Raw genomic sequence first — 20,566 nt, forward strand, 5'->3', positions numbered from 1 at the left:
GGTTCTCAGGGTTTGGCTCACTGCTGCTTGCTGCCTGGCTTCGGGGACCTTAGAGAGCACTCCTCTAAAGGAATTCTGAGTGGTGGATTGAGGGCCTGGGGCCGGGGCTTTAAATCCTGGCCACCCTGGTTGGGGGGAGGGGTATTTGAGTCTCCTTTTGTCTTCCTGGTGCGGGGAGCCAGGGGGACTGAGGCTCAGGCAGGTGTCTCCAGGCTGGCTGTCTCAGAGATGCATTTTGCCGCCTTGGGCCCCCGGGAGCCAAGGCAGCCCTGGATTCAAGTGCAGATGTCCCTGCATTTGCCATCTGGAGTGGGTGGGCCCTGGGAGGGTTTCTGCTGGGCCAGAAGTATGGGCCGGCCTCTCCTCCCTGGCTGGGGATCTGAACTGAATCAGCAGCCCTGCACCCACGCGCGGGGAGTTCTGCTCTCCCAGGGGTTAGAGCCCTCCAGGGTGGGCCAGGAAGGAAGCTGGCCAGAAAGGCAGTCTAGTCGGGGATGCAGACACAGGAGAGCGGCCCAGAGAAGGATGCACAGGGAACTGGGGACACCGATGGGAGGGGGCCCAGGAGGAGAGCTCAGGGAGAGGGGAGGGTCGGGGAAGAGAGTTTACTGGAGGAAGCTACTGGCCGAGGCAGGGGGGTGGGAAGGGGAGCCGGCCATGAGCTAGTGCACCGCTACCCTCAAGGTCTGGTGCTCTTGCTTCCCTCAGACCACCCTCCAGGAGAACCCCGCTGCCCACTCGGGACTGTCCCTGCCCGCCTTCTCTCTGTGGGTCCTGGAGGCCGGATTGGATGTCTGGCCAGTGCTGGCGCCTTGCCGAGGCGGGGACCCAGTGGCCTGAGAGCTGCTGCCATTAATTAGCATGTTGTTTCCATCAGCCCCACTGGGCAGGTAGCTCAGAGAGTGTTTCAGGCACAGGGGCCCAGCCTCGGCCTTGACCCGCCGCCCGCCCCTCTGCAGCACCCTTACCTGTCCTGGGACTCGCCCTGGAGCAGCCCTAGCCCCCTTGAACACCATCTCCTGGTGGCGCCAGGGCGTGAGCTCTCGAAGGTTCAAATCCCCACTCAGCTTTTCTCCAAATGGGTGGTTTTGGGCGCCCGTGAACCTCTCTGAGCCCCACTTTCTCCATCTGTAAGGCGGAAGTAATACCCATCTAGGAGCATCGTGGAATATGAGAGGCTGGTGGAAGGACGCACTAAATATGCACCTTGTGTTTGCTTCTACTCCGCCTCCTGTCTGGGTGTTCCCAGTGATGGGACCCGAGGGACGGAGACTGTGCGCTCAGTGCCTCAGCCTCTTGGGCTGGGCCTGGGTTGCCCGGTGAGTCTTGCCAACACTTGGCTTGAATAAATGTCACTTTTGAGTTCCCTGACTGGGCAAAGCCCTCTGCAGAGCCTCGGTCCTGGCCGGAGTCCTCAGGGGCCTCTCTTCCTGCCCTTAGTTTCCCGGATGGAGAGATTGGGGGGCAGGACTTGTCCAAGGTCATGCGGTGAGACTCCGGCAGCCTCGGACTCCTCGTCCAGTGCTCTCTGTCTGCTCCCAGTGGCACCCTTTCCTTCCGGGTCTCTGTTTACTTCACTTCCAGCTCCTTGCCTGGGGGGTGATTTTCTACTTTGGAGTCCTCTGGGAGAAGAATCCGTTCAGATCACTGTCCTCCTTTCTATCTAAGGGAAAGAGGAAAAAAAGTTTGCTGTCCTTTTTTTTTGTTTGTTTTTAGACTTTCCTAACGGTAGTCTCTCAGCAGAGGCTGCTTTGAAAAAGCAGATGGCCGAGCGGAGGACATTTTCACCATTCTTCCTTGCATTTCCTCCATGGCCCCTGCCTGCGGGTCTGGAAATGGTCCCTCTGCCTACCTGGCCTCGGGAGGCTCCTGACAAGAGTTGGGGTCACCGCCCAGGTCCCGGAGTTGCTGCAGCCTCAGAGCCACCGCACTCCCATCCGGGCCCTCGTCCCCAGCGGGGGAGGGAAGTGGGCCAGTCCTCGTCCCCGCCGGCCAGCTGCCAGGCAGGAGCGAGGTGGGTAAAGTGAGGGCTGGCGTCTGGGGCCTGAATCACCCGGCAGCCTGGGCCCTGAGCCACGCGGAGCTGGCCTCGAGTCCTGCTCTGCGCTTAGCTGTGCGTCATTGTGCAACTGACTTCCTGTCCTGAGCCTCACTTCCCAGGGGTAAGATGGGGATCATAAATCTACTCTCTTACAGGACTTGCACGAGGCGCATGTAACCTTGATCCCGTGCTCAGTCTGGCTGGCATGCGCCGGCCGCCCCGGATGTGTTTGCTGTTGTTATTCTGGGTCCTGGTTGAGATTTGGTTGTCGAGGGAGCTGGCTGGGCTCCGTACCCTGGGAGTCAGACCGACCTGGGTTTGACTGGGCTCTCAGCAACCAGCTACCCCAGCTCTCCCAGTCTGTGCGGGGAGGGGAATCGTACTTGCGGGGTGGGCGGTGGCGAGGCTGGCTGAGGCTGACTGGCAGTCCGGGTACCCTGGCGGGGGCACTGGGTCTGTGTCTGACTTTGAGGCCCGTGGACTTCCTGGTCCCTTCACCGGCTCGGCCAGTGGGGGGCAGCCAGGCGTCTACGGGGTAAACATCGCTGCTGGTGTTTCTGGGTGCACGGTGCCGAGGCCCCTGGGGTGATTTGAGGGTCAGGCCACCCTGCCCAACAAGGAGTGAGAACAACCGGGGTCTCGTCCGTCCTTGCTGCTGGTCAAGAGCCACCTTCGAAGTGCTCGGCGTTGGTGACGCTTCTGCTTGTGGCACGAGACATATCTATTGCTGGAAAACAACCACGATGACAGCGGCAAAGTTAACGGCAGTGATAATGATCGTGTTTACCGTGTACCGGGCACCCTGAGCTAAGTGCCCACTCCCGCTGATGCCTCCCATCTGCAGGAAGTAGACCCTGTCCTTACCTATGGCACAGGTGGGGAAACTGAGGCTCAGGGAAGTTAGGCGGCCAGGGTCACGCGGAGATGGTACGTGTTCGTTCAGCCCGGAGACTAGGACCTTGGGCCTCTCCAACCAGAGGCTGGGCATTGGCCCCAGGCTGTCCTCCAGGGATGCGCTGGGCACTCCAGGTGCAGACCCAGAACCTCAGGCTTTGGGTCATGGTGGGGGTTGTGGCCAGTTACATATGGATGAGCCGATTGTGCGTGTATTTAATTGGGGTGAGGATTTTGCCTGCTAGGGGATTTAACTGTGCCTCTGAGTTCTTAGAGAGCAGTTTGCGAGCGGTCGGCTCTTGGGGGGCCAAGCAGGGTGGCCTCGGCACTGCCTGTACGTGATTCTGGCTGAGGTCCCTTCCTGTAAAGGGGAGCAGAGTACCAGCGGCCCCCTCCCCTCTGGTAGAAGGGTGTGGAGGCATGTCTTCCCGCCTGCACGTTGGCTCCCTTGGGCGCTGGTGGTTTGGATGGGGGTGGGACGCATTGTATTTGCTGTCGGGTCCTCTTGGCTTAGCACACTGCCCGGCCTAGGGGAGTCCTGAAGGCATCGTGTGGAGTGAATGGTGGGCGCGGGTGGACAGAAGGACCAGTGGAGTCTGAAAGGCAACCTTCCGTGTCTCCATGAAGACGAGAATGGGAATTTGGAGCCCGGGCTTCGACTCTGGCACTGACGGAGGCCGGTAGGAGGCAGGCTCTCCGTGGCTGGGTGGTTGGTCCCACTGATGCTGGTGGTGGTGGTGAGCTAACACCGCGAGCTAACATCATCTTGCAACTGATCTCTCCCAGCACCGCAGCCGCGGGAGATGGGATGATTGATCTTGCCCACTTTTTAGATGAGGAATGGAGGCTAGAGTTGAAGCGGCTTAGCTGTCTGTTGTTGGAGCCTGTGGGATTGGCCTTTCCTGGTGGACTTTGAGGCCCATGCACTCAAGCACCCCGAGCTCTTGCCGGGGGAGTCCGGCTGACGAAGCAGCCCGGAGCACCAGTGCCTGCTAGAAACAAGGGCGTGTGGGTCGCTGGCTTCCTGTGTTTTCCCTGGACTCAGGCCCGGGCCTCTTACCTCTGAGGGCACCGGCCCCCTCTGGGGTTGTTTGCTTTTCCTGCCCGGTTTTGCTGCCATCCCAACAGGGCCCCCTGCAGCCTTAGTATTTCCTGCTGGGTCAGGCTTTTGGCTCCTGTCCGGGCTGCAGGGATGCTTACTGGCTCCCTGGACGCACCTGTCCTGCCCCTTCCTGGGTACCCAGACGAGATGGACTGGTCAGAGGCTCTCACCTGGGCCTGGACGCCAGGGGAGCAGTTGGGCAGCTGGATTCCCGGAGGTGCCAGGGAGCCCCGTCCTCCCTGGACACCTCTGGTGCTGGGAGCATCCAGCCAGGCACAGGGAAGCGGCATTTGAACAGAATGGATGGAACCAGGGCACTGGAGGGCCTGGCGGCGGCCTGTGGCTTCTGAGGCTCATGGATGTGGGGAGTACGGGGGTCTTGGGAGGGACGGCTGGACAAAGCTGGGGTGCCCCCAGCCCCGGAGGAGTTTCTCCCTGGCGGAAGTCAGTCACCGGCTTATCACTCAAGGCTTTATAGACTGGCTGCAGCCCTAGTCTGGGGTTGTTTATGCTCCCAGGCTTGCCCTCAAACTCACTGTTTCTACAAATCTGGGGCATTCTCAGCCTCCCGCGTCCTCTTCCGAGGGCTCTGTGTGAAATCTGAGCCCTGGCAGAGGTCACTGCCCCTCAGAGGAAGATGTCCTCGTGACAGGGTTATGGGGACCAGGCCCCTTTTCCATTAGAGACCTCTCTCTGGCTCCTTGCCAGTCCCGAAGTGGAAAAGCTGTATTTTTTTTGTTTTTGTTTTTCCTCCTCCCCACCTCTGGTTACGAGGGGTTTCCACATCTGGAGCCATAGCCTTTGGATCCCGGCACAAAAGTACCCAGCATAAGAGCCACACGGTCTCTCCTGAAGAAAGGTCCCCACGTACCCGCATTCATTGCACTGAGTACCCCTTTCGGGAATCTGGTGAAGCCCATCCCTGGATCCCTGCAGCCACAGGACACTGCCTTCTTCCTCTCTCATCCCTGGTGCCTGGCGTAGAGAAGGTGCAACCCCAGTAGTTTCCGCGTGCACGGACTTTATGTGGTCCGTTTCACGCATCTCCTAGCTGTGGTGGGCAGAATAATGCCCCCCCGCCCCCCCCCCACCCCACGAAGAGTGCCATGTCCTAATCCCCAGTGCCCGTGAGCATGTTACTGTCTATGACAGAGGGACTTGGCAGGTGTAAGTTAAGGATCTGAGAAGGGGCAGGTCCTCCTGGATTATCCAGGTGGGCCCTGTGGAGCCACAAGGGTCCTTATGAGACAGGCAGGAGGGACCCCAGTCAGAGACTGAAAGATGCCATGTTGGGGGCGCCCGTGTGGCTCAGTCGGTTAAGTGTCCAACTTCGGCTCAGGTCATGATCTCATGGCTCATGAGTTCAAGCCCCGCGTCGGGCTTTGTGCTGACGGCTCGGAGCCTGGAGCCTGCTTCGGATTCTGTGTTTCCCTGTCTCTCTGCCCGTCCCCTGCTCATGCTCTGTCTCTCTCTCTCTCTCAAAAATAAATAAACATTAAAAAATTTTTTTAAAGAAAATATGCCATGCTGTTGGCGTGGAACATGGAGGAGGGGCCTCGGGCCAAGGGATACAGACTGTGCTTCCAGAGGCCTGGAGAAGCCGAGGGAATGGATTCCCCCGCCCCCCCCCTTCCCCCCCCCCCCCCCCCCCGGGCCTCCAGGAAGGCACAGTCCTGCTAACACCTTGCTTTTTATCTTTAGTGAGACTCATGTTAGAGGTTTGACTTACAACTGTAAGATAATGCGTCTGTTGTTTTAAGTTGGCCAGGTTTGTGATCATTTGTCCCGCAGCAATAAGGAGACTAACACACCTGGAAAAAGGGAATCATTATGTATCCCATTGTGCAGACCCAGAGGGGTGCACTTCCTGGCCCCGGGGTGGTGCTGGCCCCTGAGCTCCAAACCGGAGGGCAGGGCTCTGTTTGCTTCCCCCCCCACCACCCTACAGCCCTCCCCGCCTGCGCAGGACAGTGCTGGGGTGCAGGTGGCTGGTATTCTGCTGGCTGGCGGGCTGGCTGGGCGCCCCCTGCCCCTCACCCCCATGCCTCCAGCTCGCACGTCTTTGTGGCATGCCTGTGATGTGCCCGGCGCTGCAGTGACCCAGGCCGACAGTCCCTGCCCTCGGGGGGAGGGGGCGCTGACATTCTGTGCCAGGCTGTATTATTTTCACATGCCAGGCTCTGTTTTAAGAGTTTTACCTGCCTTATCTCATTAATCCTCATGACCCCCTCGGAGGCGGGCACTGTTATAATCCCCATCTTACGGATGTGGAACCAGATGCCGAGGGGACATGGCGTCAGCCTAATGTCAGCCCAGAGCTGAGATGAGGCAGAGCCGGGGCTGAGGCCAGTCAGCTTCCAGAACCGGGGTTTAACCTGCCGAGGTCTCCCACCCGGATCCGGTTTGGATCCTGCCCGCCCTACGCATGAGCTCCGTGACCCAGGACCCGTGGGTTGCCTTATCTGCTTAAGCCTCCGCTTCCTGTCTGTAAAGTGGGAAGACAGACTGGCTGCTGGAGCTGTGTGTGTGTGTGTGTGTGTGTGTGTGTGTGTGTGTGTGTGTGGTGGGGGCGGGGATGAAATGAGATGCAGGGATCGGATGCTCAGCCAGGCCAGCAAGCCGGCTCTTTGTCACTGTCCCCACAGGGTGATGGTCTGTCTGGGGCTGACCCCAGGGCATGAGGGACCCGTGCTGGCCAGCGGGCTGCTTAGCATTTCCAGAGATGCGTCTCCTTCCTTTTGCTTTCTTATAATAGGCATACATGTTTACTGTAGAAAAATTAGAATGTACAGAAAATGACAGACTAAAGCGAGCTTTAATTCCACCACCGTGTGTTTCTGTCCAGCTTCTTTGCTACGCAGATATGCAAGTATTCATAATATTTTTTTTTTATAGAACTGTGGTTTTATTGCACATGCTGTTTTGTGGCTCATTCTTTGTCCTAATTGCATATTGTGAGTGTTTTCCTGTGAGAGCATGTATTCTTGTTCAGCACCCCACATGGCTCTTGATAAGTTATTGCTGGGGGGTACAGTGCCTGCCGTGATCTGACCCCCGAGCCCAGGGCCCTCCAGATGTCAGAGGGGTGCGTGCGGCACAGAACGTAAGGGGGGGGCCGTGTCAGCATCCGTGGCTGTGGAGGGTGTCCCCGGGGGCCTTGGCACTCTGTCCCCAGTGAGAGCTGTGCTATGGATAGCAAGTCAGGGGTTCTCTTTCCCCCCAGACTTCCCCCTGGCGTCTTCTCACTTCTCAGGGGGTGGCAGAGGACAGACAGACTGGGTCCCCGATCCCTTCTGTAGGAGAGGGACGGCCCGGCTGTGGCTGCAAAGAGGCACGTGCCTGCAGGTTGGAGGCATTGCTCTGGGACCCACAGCCCAGGACCCTGTAACTGGAGGAGGGACGGAGGGGAACGTGGGGAAGGGAGGTGGCACACTGGCAGGATTTATCAAGCGCCAGCCCCCTGCTAAGTGTTTTAAGTGCTCGCTTTGATTACTCCTTACCTGCCCTTACCTTACCTGCCCTTACCTTACCTACCCTGCCGGGGAGGTATTGTGGCCCCATCTCGCAGATAGGTTGTCTCGTTAATCCTTGCTACAGGAGGCAGAAACCGTTATTCGGCCCATTCCACAGTAGCTGTGGGACATGGCGACTGTCCTGGCCGCCCAGGACACGCTGACAAGCCCATGAGCCCGGTTCCCCACCCTGGCTGCCCAGAGGAAGCAGCGGGCAGTTTAGAAACGCCGATGCCTGGCCTCCTCCGGACCACCAGCTCAGGACTGCTGGGCCGGGGCCCTGGCCGGTACCTGCTGGGGGCTTCCCGGGCAACTGTGAGGGCCACTGCTGTGAGTCATCTGACCAGATGATGTTTAAGGCCCTTCGAGCTTTAATGTGTTATATAAACTGGAAAGTGGCCAGCGCTGAAGAGAAATCTGGTAGCAGGGTTAATCTGGGCTTAATGTTTTTGTCATTCTTTTGTGTCTCTTGGATGTAGGGATGGAGGGGTGATGCCCTGAGTAGGACCGTCCCGGGCAAGCCCTCTTGTCAAGGCCTGATAAGGCAGTCGGTATTCCGGTCCTTTCTATTCCCCAAGGGGGGATTCTTTCCTCCTTTGCGTTTTTCACACTTTGCCCTGGAAAAGGCCCTGGAATGCCCCGTGTGTGCACGTGGGGTGTATGTGTGTGTGCACAGGGCGCAAACCCAGCCTGTGGGAATCCTCGGGCCGTTAGGGTTTGGGTGGTGTTCCACACCGCATAGCCCCTGGGGAAGGGACCCTGTGGAATCAGCTGTGCCTGGAGATTCACTGAGAAACGGGGGGCTAGACCAGCAGCTGCAGGGGTGAGGCCACTGCCATCGTCTGGAGTGGAGCTTTGATCGAAAACAGGCCGGGGAGGGCACCCGTCAGCATCGATCGTGCCCCCTGTGTGCTGGGGCTGACGGCATGGGGCGGCCAGGACAGAGCAGGTCCCTGCTGTCCCGGGGCACTCACTTCCCTCTCATCTCCGGCTTTTCCCTGGATAGCGAGGAGATGGGCACAGAGGCTGCTTGGAGCTGCGTGGTGGCCTAAGTCCGGTGGAGAATGGACACTGGCGTTGGGGGACCAAGGAGGCGTCCTTTCTTCTGTCTCCTGCCCCCTCGTTTCCATCGAGCTCCTTGTTCTCCGCTCCTGTCCGCGAACCGGGCTCCTTCCCCCTGCATTCTGGTGGCAGTGGGCTCACCTCGTGAGACTGGAGTCCTGTTAGCGGCCGGCCTGTTTCTCAGGTGCAAGCTGAGAGGCGTCGAAAGTGCCGGAAGCTCAGATAAGCGTGAGACAGTTGGCCTCTCGTTGACTTTTATGGCTCTTTGGTTATCTTGAAGCCTTGGGGAGGCCCCCAAGGGAGGGTTTGCTCCCACGGAGAATTGTGGCCAGGCAGAAGCTGGGAGAGGCTGTCCTCTGGGTGACTGCAGAGCGGGTACCCTCAGCCTCATTTCCTGCCACGTCCTCCGCTTCCCTTGCCCGGGAGGTACTTTCCCCTGCGAGGCTTCGCAGGCAGATTGCAGCTCAGCCTTGCTGACCAGGTGACTTGGGGGGAGGTTCATTCTGAACCTCAGTTTCCTCATCTATAAAACGGTCGTGATGAGACATACACTTGTGCTCGAGGGGTCTCAAGCGTTCAACACAGCATGGGGTACGGCATAGGCACCAGCCAAGTGCAGGGCAGGGGGTGGGTGATTGTCTCCAGCCCAGCCTAGGAAGACCTGTACACCCAAAGGCACTGGCCTTTTCCCTCCCTTGGGGCTCCCAGTCGCTCTGCTTGCCTGAGCCGGGGAGGCAGCAGGGGTGGGCACGAAGGTGATTTCTCTCTGCTGGAAGATCCCCACTCCCAAGCCCAGGGGCACAGACTAGCTTCTCCGGTAGTGGAGGTGGCTTAGACCTGCACTGTCCTGTACAGTGGCCATTAGCCACGTGTGGCTATTTAGAATGAAATGACGTAGAATGAAATAAAATGAAAACTTAAGTTCGCTGTGTTTCGGTGATGCTTAGCCCGGAGGCTCGTATTTCAGCCACTCCCGGCTTTTAGTATGTCATGTATTATTTCCAGAGCCCTCCTAAAGCTGCCTGACCTCACCCAAAAATACCCACTGCCTTTTGATGTCACCTTCAGAGTTCACCCAGGGCCTCCTCGGGTGTTCTCTGGCTGAATCGCAATGCAGCCTTGGGGCTGGCTGTTAGGATTTCTCTTGGACAGAGACTTGAACTTGCATAGGCCCAGTGCTCTTTCTCTCCTTCCTTTAAACATTTTTTTCAAATGTTTTTATTTATTTTTGAGACAGAGAGAGACAGAGCATGAGCAGGGGAGGGGCAGAGAGAGAGAGGGAGACACAGAATCCGAAGCGGGCTCCGGGCTCCGAGCTGTCAGCATGGAGCCCGACGCGGGGCTCGAACCTGCGGACCATGAGATCGTGACCTGAGCCGAAGTCGGACGCTCCACCGACTGAGCCACCCAGGCGCCCCGCTCTCCTTCCTTTTAAAAAGTCTGCACACTCAAGCCAGGCTCAGTGGCGTTATGACACAGCAAATATGTGATGTAGTTGAATATCTAAATGCCGCTTATCTACTTCCAAGTGGTCTGGTTGAAAGATGATAAAACTTCGTAGGCAGATGGGCTGGGCTGTAGATCCCAGCTCCCGCGGATGCACTGAGCGACTTTGCGAGTGAAATGGAGTCTTTGCGAGTCTGTGTCTCCACGTGCGGAATGAGGATCACAGAGCCTGCCTCGCCTGCGTTCTTGCGAAGTGGAATCGGAAAATACAAAGCAAACCGGGAAGCACGCAACAGGTGCTTTGTAATGGTCACCGCCTGCCGTGGTCAACATATCGAAGCAGAGAGAGTCTGTGGTTGGGCCACTTTTGAGCCAAATCGCCAAGCTGGCGTGGACGGGGGCTGGAACGGGTTTGGTCCCGTCCGAGCACCTGCAAGATGTCTCTGGGTTGAGGAGGTGGAGGGCGCAGGGAAGCCCTCGTCAGGGAAGGGAAGGTGGCTCCCGTCAGCCCAGCACCCCGTCCTGGTCTAGCCCAGCCCTGATCCTCGCTGGCCCATGGAAAGTGCTACCCTGGACTGAAATATGCCATCTTCCTCACCCCGGGGTGACACTGCTGACTTCTGGCCGTAAAACGTGAGCCAAGATTTGCTTCTCCAGGGCTGCCCGTCACCTAGACCTGCACTGTCCTGTACGCGGCCACCAGCCACGGGTGGCTGTTTAAAATTAAATTACTTGCCGTGAAACAGAACTAAAAATGAAGTCCCTTAGTCCCCTTAGCTCCAGTAATGAAGTTCCACTCATCACATTCCAAGCACCCGGCAGCGTGGCTCGCCGGACGGCACAGACAGAACATTAACAGCATCACAGCCGTCCGTGCTCTCGTACCTGAGCCGCAGGTGTAGGAGCCCACGCCGGGGCCAGGCAAGCTGGCTCCATGTCTGGCTCTGCCACTCGGGCAGTGTGACCGTGGCCAGGTTCCCCCGTGGGTCCAGCGCCCACAGGTGAATGCAGGATTCACCTCTTGGCTGCTCCTGGGAGGTGCTCCCTCCCCCTCTTCCTTCTCCTCCCCCCACCCCTTCTGCTGCCTCCTCCCTCCCCTCCTCCTGCACTCTCCTGATGTATGCCTCCCCTCCTCCTCCCAGGGCTCTTGTGCGGGGACATTCCAGTCAATTTTTGGCAACCGTGGCTACTGTCTTGGACCGTTTCAGGTCCCTCTGGATCGGCAGGTGTGGCCTTTAGTTTTTTGAGGCTGGACTTAAAAAATAAATTAAAAAAAAAACCCCAACATTCTTCCTGGAATAGTTTTAGATTTGTAGAAAAGTTGCAAGGGTAGCATACAGAGTTGGGTATACCCAACAGCCCGTTTTCCCTGTGGTTAACATCTTACACGACCATGGAACGTTTCCTTTCCTTTCCTTTCCTTTCCTTTCCTTTCCTTTCCTTTCCTTTCCTTTCCTTTCCTTTCCTTTCCTTTCCTTTCCTTTCCTTTCCTTTTCTTCTTTCCCTTTCCCTTTCCTTTCCTTTCCTTTCCTTTCCTTTCCTTTCCTTTCCTTTCCTTTCCTTTCCTTTCCTTTCCTCTTAACGTTTGTTTATTTTTGAGAGAGAGACACACACAGGGTGTGAGTGGGGGAGGGTCAGAAAAAAGAGGGAGACACAGAATCCGAAGCAGGCTCCAGGCTCGGAGCTCTCAGCACAGAGCCCGACGCGGGGTTCGAACTCATGAACCCTGAGATCATGACCTGAGCCGAAGTCAGATGCTTAACCGACTGAGCCACCCAGCCTCCCCGACCACGGAACATTTCTTGGAAGTGAGAAGGCAGTACGGGCACACGATCATTCACTGAACTCCAGGCTTTATCTGAGTCTCACCAGGTTTTCTTCTCACACCCTTTTCTGTTCTGGGATGCCGTCCAGGCTCCCACGTTGTGCACGTACTTGTTGTATGTTTAGCCTGGTCTGTGACAGTTTCGTAGTCTTTCTTCCCTTGCTTTTCACGATCTTGGGAGTGTTGGGGAGTCATGGCCAGGGGTTTGTAGAATGCCTGGGTTTGTCTGGCGCTCTTCCTGCGATCAGACTGGGGCTACGGGCGTGGGGTTACAGTGCTGCAGAGGACAGACGGCTTCTCGTCACATCCCGTCGGGGTACACGGCGTCACGTGTGATGTCGCGGGAGATGTTCACTCAGCCTCTTGGTTGAGCTGGCATTCGCTGCCTGGCTAGTTTTCCCTCTGAGTGTCTGTGGCCGGGAAGCTGGCCTCCGGGTCCGGCCCATCCTCACGTCGTGGGGGATGAAGTTCTGCGTCCCGTGCGTGGTTTTGTGAAGCTTTCCAAGACCTCGTTTCCCACAGAGGCAGGGGTCCCCCGACCCCAGCCCCCATCTTGCCCAGAGGAGAATGGGCGATGGCCAGCCCACTGAGTCGGCCCCGGAAGAAAGACGGGTGCCCTTGCATCCAGGCACCTGGCCCTCAGCACTGGGGTCTTAGGGTGCTTTCCAAAGATGGGGAAACTGAGAGAGGGAGGGGCTTGTTCAAGGCCAGCCCAGCGGCGGCCTCCCCTGCTCTCCTGACTCACGGCTTTGGGGGCCAGGGGCTCCTGGGCTTCAGCCCCCCCGCCCCTGCACCTCATGCACCCTGCCGTCCTGGTGAGGGGCTACCAGAGGCTTCGAGGAGCCGGCCGTCCCGTCCCTCCCTGCTCAGCGGCACTGTCCCTGTCCCCGCTGGCTCCCTGACCCTGTTTCTTGGCCGCAGGGTGCCACCGGTGGTGAGCAACGGGGATGCTGTGGGTGCTGCTCTCTCCGGGGTCCGGCGCTCCAGCTGGAAGCAGAAGAGCTCCCGCCGGAGTAAGTGCCCCCATCCCCCCCCCAAACCTCATCTTAGCTCAGGAAGGTGGTACCGTGATAACCTTAGAGCCCCTTGCTCAGGCCCAGAGGGCTGACGTGGGCTCCCCCGTGCCACAGGGGCGTCCTCACTGGGTGGGCTGCCGCAGGCTTGGTGGCACCTCTGAGGGGGACCGGCCGCTGCCCATGCCTGGGAGTTGCCCCCGTCTCCTGCCCGATGGCAGCCATGGTCCAGGAGTAGATCGTGTGTTTGACCGCTTATCTGTTCCCTCAAATACCCAGAGGCTCCTACAGCAGGGCGGATGGGCTGGCAGTGGGGTGCCCTGCTGCCCAAGACGAGGTCCCTCCCGGGAGCAGAAGCCACCAGGTAGGCAGGAGGTCACCTTGCAGAGGGCAAGGTGCCAGGAGGGGGAGGCGGGAGTGAGGAGAACCTGAGAGTCCTGCAGGCAGAGAGGCGGGAGCAGAGCTCAGGGAGAGAGCATCCAGGCAGGGTCCACCTGTGCAGGAGCCCCAGTCCCCCCCAGCCCCAGGGTGGAGGGGGGACATCTGGCACCCTGGGAAGCAACGGCCTTGGTGTGATGGAGGGTAGCATCCAAGGGGTGATTGGGGTGAGGTGAGGCTGCATGTCCCCAGCTCCTTCTGGGGCCGTCCAGCCCTGCTTTTCCGAAGGCAACAGGGAACCACGAGAGGGGAGCCGGAGATGCTGTGGGGTGGGGGCAAGGCCATAAGACAGGGTGGGGTGCCTGCAGCCCAGTGGGGAGGCTGATGGCCAGAACTAGGGACCTGAAGAGAGGTGAGCAGGTCTCAGAGCCATGTGGGAAACAGAGTCCGTATGGGGGTGGAGGAGGGGGTCGAGGGTGAGGCTTGACCAGGCTCTGGGGGCCCTGGGGGCCCCGGGACAGCCAGAAGCATTGAAGTTAGGACCGTGCGGATTTCAGAGCCCATCTGGTCCTGTGTCTTCTGCAAAGGGCGATGGGGTGAAGACAGGCTCCCATCAGGGTGGGGACTGGTTTTCCAAACCCTGGCTCTGTGGAGGGAGGCACACCCCTAAAGAGGGCAGAGGTTGGGCACACAGTTTTGAGGGAAGACCTCCTTTTTTTTAATGTTTATTTTTGAGAGACAGAGAGAGACACAGTGAGAGCAGGGGAGGGGCAGAGAGAGAGGGAGACACAGAATCCGAAGCAGGCTCCCGGCTCCGAGCTGCCAGCACAGAGCCCAACCCGAATTCACGAACAGTGAGATCGTGACCTGAGCCGAAGTCAGGGGCTTAACCTTAACCGACTGAGCCGCCCAGGCACCCTGAGGGGAGACCTCCTTAATGTGTCCATCCGGGTAGCTGCTAACAGGGGCAGAGTGCGCGCCTGCCCTGCCCCCTTCCAGCCCAGCAAAATACTAGCAGAGGGATGTGTTTGTTCGCTGAATTCTTCAGCAGTCAGGATCCTGCTGGCTGAGGTTTGGGGGGGCCTCTCCTTCACCCCACTCTCCAAATCCATCTCCCCTCCCCCCATTCCCTGTCCTCAGTAGGGCCGCTTTGCCCGGCCACCTCTGGGTGGGAGGTAGTTCCTTTAGGGTAAGTCCCGTGAGGGCTTCTGGGCCCCTGAAGATGTCCCCCGGGCCCCAGGGCACAGGCGCAGGGTCGGCTTCATGCTCCCTGCAGGTGCCGCGAGCAGCTGCGGCGTCAGCCAGATGGGCAGGCCTGTGGGTGGCAGGGAGGCAAGTGGGGGTCTGCCGTGCTCGCCAGGAGGGTGCCTTGGGGCGGAGGGCGGGGAGAACCAGCGGAAGCGTGTCCTCCGAGAGGAGAGCAGCCGGCAGGGGCTCCCCAGGGCCCAGTCGTAGGGCTGCGGGGCGGCGGGAGGGAGCCGCCGGCTGGCGCAGTCCCGCTGGCAGCCCGGCAGCTGCCTCCGCCCCTAGCGCTCTTGTCCTCTCCCTTCGCTCCCAGTCGACCGATTCACTTTCCCCGCCCTGGAAGAAGATGTGATTTACGACGACGTGCCCTGCGAGAACCTGGATGCCCATCAACCCGGTACGCCTCTTCCGCGCTTCCGTGCCACCTTGGGGGACGGGCCGGGGGGCGGGGCCTGGGGAGGGTCGTCTTCTGTTTGGCTCCCCACCCCACCCGGCCCTGGCTGCTGCCTCCGGCTTTCACCAACCTCCTGTCGTCCTGGGAGAGGATGGTGCCGGCTGGGGGCGTGGCCAGGCCGGGGCTGGGCGGCGGTGTTGGGCTTCGGGGGACAGGGACCCCCGGCTGGCTGCTGGGACCCCCTGGCGGCGAGGCCGGACCTGGCATTTCACCTCCCCAAGCCTCCATTCCTGCCTTGGGAGAACGGGGTGGTATAGTCCGGGCTTCCCAGGGCTGCTGGGCTCCAGAAAGCCTGTGCCTTGCTTGCTCTGGGCCCAGGGAGGCCGGGGCGGGGGTGGGGGGGGGCGGGGACTGTGGCTGTAGAGAGGAAGCAGGGTGGGGTGGGGGTAAGTCTGCCCCAGCTGCCCACCCCCCCAACCGCCCCCCAGCATAGAGTCAGTCACCCAGCAGGAGAGAGCATCACTCAGATCCAGGGAGGAGGAATGGTTAGTAACTTCACGGTCAGAGCCATCTTTGCCCAAACACATCGGGGTAGCGACTCTTCATGTTTGATTTCCTGGAATCTGCTTAGAAACTTTGATTTGGGGTATCGTGGCCTCAGTGTACAGACGAGGAAACTACAGGCAGAGCTGGGATTTGAACCTGGTTATTCTGCCTCCAAGTCCGCTGCTCTGTCCCCTGCCCCGGGAGGATTTGGGTGGCATCTTATGACCGATGACGCACATTTGCTCCCACCGGTCTGTCAATCCCTTGAGGTCAGCAAGGCAGGCCCAGTGGCTCCCGGGGACAGTTGCATCTGAGAGGTTAAGACACCAGCTCCAGATCACACAGCCCGTGTTTGAGGGGCTTCTCGTCTGATAGGGGTGGCCAGCACCATCTTGGGCTGTGCGTAGTCCAATGGGGGAGACACGCGGATAGCACTACAAGGCCCCAGGGCGCCCACAGCCATGCTCCCGACTCCTGTTCCAGGGGCAGGGACAGGTGGGCTGATGGTATGCACATCCCTTTAGCATGTCCCGGAGGTGCTTGGAACATCCCTGCTGCTTGCTCCTTTGAATCCAGGGAGAGGAGGGGGAGGGGCACGCTGTACTGGGAGGCAGTGGGGTCTTGCCGAAGGTCCTGAGTGGCTGCAGTCCATTGTTTAGCCCTGTTGGGCTGTCTTCCCGCCTGAATCAAATCAAGCAACACATTACTTGGCCCCAATCTTCACTGAACAGGGATCACTGATATGCCATCCTGCATTTGACCCCGAGGTGGTTACAAGCAGGCAGCCTGGGAATCAGCTCCTGAGCCTTCAAGTGGGGGACCGTGACACCCATCCAAGGGCCCCCACCCTCACGGCTTCGGGACGGTGAGTCCCAGGAGGCTGTGGCTGGCCCTCAGTGGGGGGTCAGCTCAGGGCTGGCCCTCAGTAGGTGCACTGCACAAACGATGGTGCTGTCGTTACCACGTCTGCCAGGGCCCAGCACTGACCTTCACGGACCGATGTGGGCTCAGTGGGCACGGGAGAGGAGGCTGTCAGCTGAGCAGCAGGCCGCACACGCAGCCCTTGGTTCAAATCCCAGCTCTGCCGCTGATTAGGGCACAGAGCTCCGTGCCTTCGGGCCTTGGCTTCTTCATATGACATCAGAATATCATCCTGACCTCATGGACTGTCATTCTGAAGCTCTGGGGAGTGTCACATCAGAGAGCCGCTTCCTATCTCTGGACCTCAGTTGACGCATCTGTAAATTTGGGACAGTCACAGCTGCATCCTGGGCTTGTGAGTTTGCCGTGAGGTAATTGACACAGAGCACTGAGCCGGTGGTGGTCCGTGCTTTGCACGGGGAAGCCGTTCGTGAAGCCCGAGGCCCCGGGAAGCGGAGGGTGGGAGCCAGGATCCCTGTGAGGCCCCTGAAGGCTGAGGCTTTGGCCCAGGCTCAGGACTCTGGTGGCACTGTCTCCACTGGAGAGAATATTTCTAAATGAGCCCAGGAGGTGGTCAGGTTAGCCGGCCTCATAGAAGGCAGCGTGGTGAGTGGAGGGAGCCTGTCTGAGTCTGCAGCTCCTTCTCTGTGCCCTGTCTGACCTTGGACAAGCCACCTGTCTTCTCCAGGCCCCTGTTTTCTTGTGTTTCTAATGAGGCGGTGATTATTTGTACCCCGCCGACCTTAGGGCTGTGGGAGAATCCAGCAAGAGAGGTGGCTGTCACTGAGGATGTAGGCGGGTGGGAGGCCGGGGCTCATGGAAGCGTGGGGAGATGGGCATTCGAGATGCTGCCTGGGTTCTTCCTCAGAGGGAGCCCCAAGAACTGGGCTCTGCCCCTTTACTCCCCGGTCATCGGGCCTCCGCTGCGGTAATGACAGTCGACCCAGTCTTGTAAAGGTCATAGCCTGGTTACCAGCTGCTCCTGTCCCTGGAGACGTTAGTCACTATTGTCTTTTGCTTAAAAAATAACCTCACGCTCCCTCCTCATCCTGAGACCTGAGCCCCCAGCTAAGCCTCAGTGTGTCTGTTCTTTGGGTGACAGTCTCCCAGACCCCACACTCCCCAGCTTTCCGGTAGAGGCTCTGGGGTCAGTGGGATGATTCCCGGGCCCACGCAGACACCCCCCCCCCCCCAAAGCAAGGATCAGCTGCTCTTTGCTGAGCGCCTGCCATGTGCTAACTCTTTGCTAGAGCTTTTGGTTCATATTTTATTTACTCGACCCTTTCTGGCTTGTTGTTGTCACCGCTTTTGCAGAGAGGTCTCCGATAACCAAAGCTCCCTGTTCTGAGCAGATTTTTTTAAAAAACCCTTCCCAGTGCTGTATTTCTTGTGCATTGACAAAGGCATTTTCATATTGGTGCGCTTTTGGGGGGTCTGGCCTCGGTGAGGCCTGCAGTTTGGTTCTCCCTCAGGTGACAGGCCAGGAGGCGCAGCCCAGAGGGGTGGGAGCCAAGGCCAAGGTCTCGGGATGGGAGAGCTGGGGTTACCTGGACAGCAGCTCTCTCACCTCAGCCTCACAGCTGAGCATCTCACTCCGGATTTGACAGGGACCCTGGGAGTACCCAGGCCCCTGAGGGGACCTGTTTCTCCTGGCCAGTGGACTCTCAGCTCTTTGTCCCCCACTTCTCCAGTGGGGCTCTGGAAGACAAGGGAACACTCCTGGACGCTGGGCCTGGCGCGCCCCCTACTGGGCCATTCTGGACCTGCACGGGAAACTCAGATGTGGGAAACGCCAATTTAATGCTCCCGACAATTTCCATTTTGCGCCCCCCCCCCCCCCGAGGATGCTGGGGCTGGAGCTGAGGGCCCGATTCAGGACTTGGTTCTAGGTCTTGTCTTTCCCACTGAAACATGCCCCGAGGCCCAGGATGAGCACTCAGATCCCAGAAGAGCAATACTGAGGCGCGGGGGGAGGGGGTTAAGGAGCCTGTTGCGTTCCCGACTCGTTTCTTGTGCCTCTCCGGTCTTTCTCGTCTCCTCCTCGCTTACCAGGTGGATGTTGTGTGGTCCTCACCCCTGCTCTGTGGACCGGGAAGTGGGGGCGGAGCCCCACCTGCCTGCCTGGGTCAGAAATCAGGTCTGGTGGCCTTGGTGCCGGGGCCTCTCCTCACCAGCCCTGTTCCCTGGCCTGCAGGGGTGGAGAGGAGCCTGCTCTACGAGGATGTGCATCGGGACGGAGCGCCCAGGGAGCCCGAGGACCTAGGCTGGAGCTCCAGTGAGTTTGAGAGCTACAGTGAGGACTCGGGGGAGGAGGCCAAGCCAGAGGCCGAGCCCGCCAAGCACCGAGTGTCCTTCCAGCCCAAGGTAAGGGGTGGGCACCTCCCACCCCGGCCAGGGCTCCGGGACCCCCTGGGGAGGGGGTGAGGAGGGTGGGAAGGGTTGGCCTCAGACTCGTATCCTGTTAGGGACCCCCCCCCCGCCCCCAGGAATGTACAGTGAGAGGGGCGGTGGCCCGGGTACCCCAAGCATAGGAAGCGACCCCCCGGCATTGCTGTTTGTGCCCCAGTGTGGAGTCCCACGCAGGGCTCAGTCCCCCGACCATGAGATCATGACCTGAGCCGAAATCAAGTCAGACACTCAACCTACTGAGCCCCTCCGAGGTCTTTTGAGATGCCATCTGTGCGTTGGTTTCTGCCTGGAACAGGGTTCATTCTGCTGGCTTCGTGGAAGGAGCCGGAAGCCGAGAGGAGGACGGACTGCTTCCTCCTGAGACAGACTGCTCCTCCCGTTTGTTCTACAGAAGCCAGCAGAAAGCAGATTCTACCCATGCTGAGATTTGGGGTTTAATGGGAACCACTCCTTACAGGCAGGCCCTGCCCGACCAGAGGTGACTGGGTCCCTCTCAGCCTCTTTGTGAAAAGACGCACATGACAGATACCCAAAGGTGGTGCAGGGAGAAGGCAGGGGCCCCAGGACTAGGCTGGGGTTATGGCACCCCATGTCTTTCCTAGTGTATCCTGCCCCTTTCAGAGTTTGAGGATCCCCTCTGGGGGAAGGCTGCCGGCCAGAGCGGCACCCACACCTACGAGTCCTCGAGGAGCCTGGGGGCAGAGCAGGTCTCTCTCGAATGTGGTCTTGTGGCCGGGCCTCCGTGGGCCGGGCCACGGAAAATGGCCTTGGTATCTCACTAGGATAAAGTTAAGCATCTATGATACCTACCCTGTGCCCAGTCGTTTCTCAGAGTGCGGGCAGGGGGAGCTCGAGGCCTGGGCCAGCCCTTGTTCTCAGCCTCTGGCTGTCCCTCCTGATTCCCCTGGGCCACTTTCCCAGGCCCCTGCCACACATTTCTCAGAGGGCAGGAGGTGTGGAGATGCTGAGTTTGGGCTTCCCAGTGCTGGTGCTCAGTCTTATATAAGCATCAGGACCACGAGGGGAGCTGATTGAAATCGCAGATGCCAGGGCCTCACTCCCAGGGACTCCGGCTCATGGTTTGGGGGTGGGGGGTGGGAGCCTGGCAATTTACCTTTTTTTTTTTTCAAGTTTATTTATTTATTATTTTTTTTAATTTTTAAAAAATGTTTACTTTTTGAGAGAGAATGAGAGAGAGAGAGAGAGAGAGAGAGAGACAGAGTGCAAGCAGGGGAGGGGCAGAGAGAGAGAGCGAGACACAGAATCCGAAGCAGGCTCCAGGCTCCGAGCCGTCAGCACAGAGCCCCACGTGGGACTCGAACCCACAAACTGTGAGATCGTGACCTGAGCCGAAGTCTTGCGCTCAGCCGACCGAGCCACCCAGGCGCCCCCTCCCTGGGCTGGCCCTCACCATGGCCGGGCCCCAGGGGAGGAGTCTCTGGCGGCCGACCATTAGCGTTTGTCCCTCAGACCCTCAAGCGAGGGGCTTTGGACCCTTCCTCAGCAGACAAACAGTGTGGCAGAGTTCTTGGAATTTCTAACCGGGAGGACTTTTTGTCTGGCTGCGGGCCACGGCCTGCCTGTTCCCCAGACAGCAGGCGCCCAGGGAGGTGAGGGTTGTGGAGGGACCTTTCCTTTGGCACCTTGCCTGCTGTGCTCTGCCCTCCTGGGCCACTTGGGGCCCACCTGCTTCCGTGCCTGGCACCGCCGTGGCTGAACGTTCTGGGGCCCCCGCTGCTTGGCCGTGTCTTGTGTGTGCTGTGGGGCATGGGGCCACA

At 59.2% G+C, this 20,566-nt stretch overlaps 1 protein-coding gene across 8 annotated transcripts in view; it reads left to right on the top strand.

Annotated features, from left to right (window-relative positions):
* ARHGEF10L (Rho guanine nucleotide exchange factor 10 like) overlaps positions 1-20,566 on the top strand; it is a 156,971-nt gene that overhangs the window by 57,944 nt on the left and 78,461 nt on the right. For 6 of the 8 annotated variants that reach the window (XM_027060268.2, XM_053207853.1, XM_053207871.1 and 3 more), the window contains exons 5-7: positions 12,804-12,895; positions 14,832-14,915; positions 18,574-18,743. In XM_027060268.2, the coding sequence (XP_026916069.1) occupies positions 12,804-12,895; positions 14,832-14,915; positions 18,574-18,743 (346 nt within the window). Of the gene's footprint in view, positions 1-12,803; positions 12,896-13,174; positions 13,260-14,831; positions 14,916-18,573; positions 18,744-20,566 lie in introns of all 8 variants that reach the window. The other 2 variants (XM_053207887.1, XM_053207893.1) reach the window with 1 other exon arrangement.

The sequence above is a fragment of the Acinonyx jubatus genome, chromosome C1 (assembly GCF_027475565.1).
Source record: "Acinonyx jubatus isolate Ajub_Pintada_27869175 chromosome C1, VMU_Ajub_asm_v1.0, whole genome shotgun sequence".
In the NCBI taxonomy this organism is placed as follows: Eukaryota; Metazoa; Chordata; class Mammalia; order Carnivora; family Felidae; genus Acinonyx; species Acinonyx jubatus.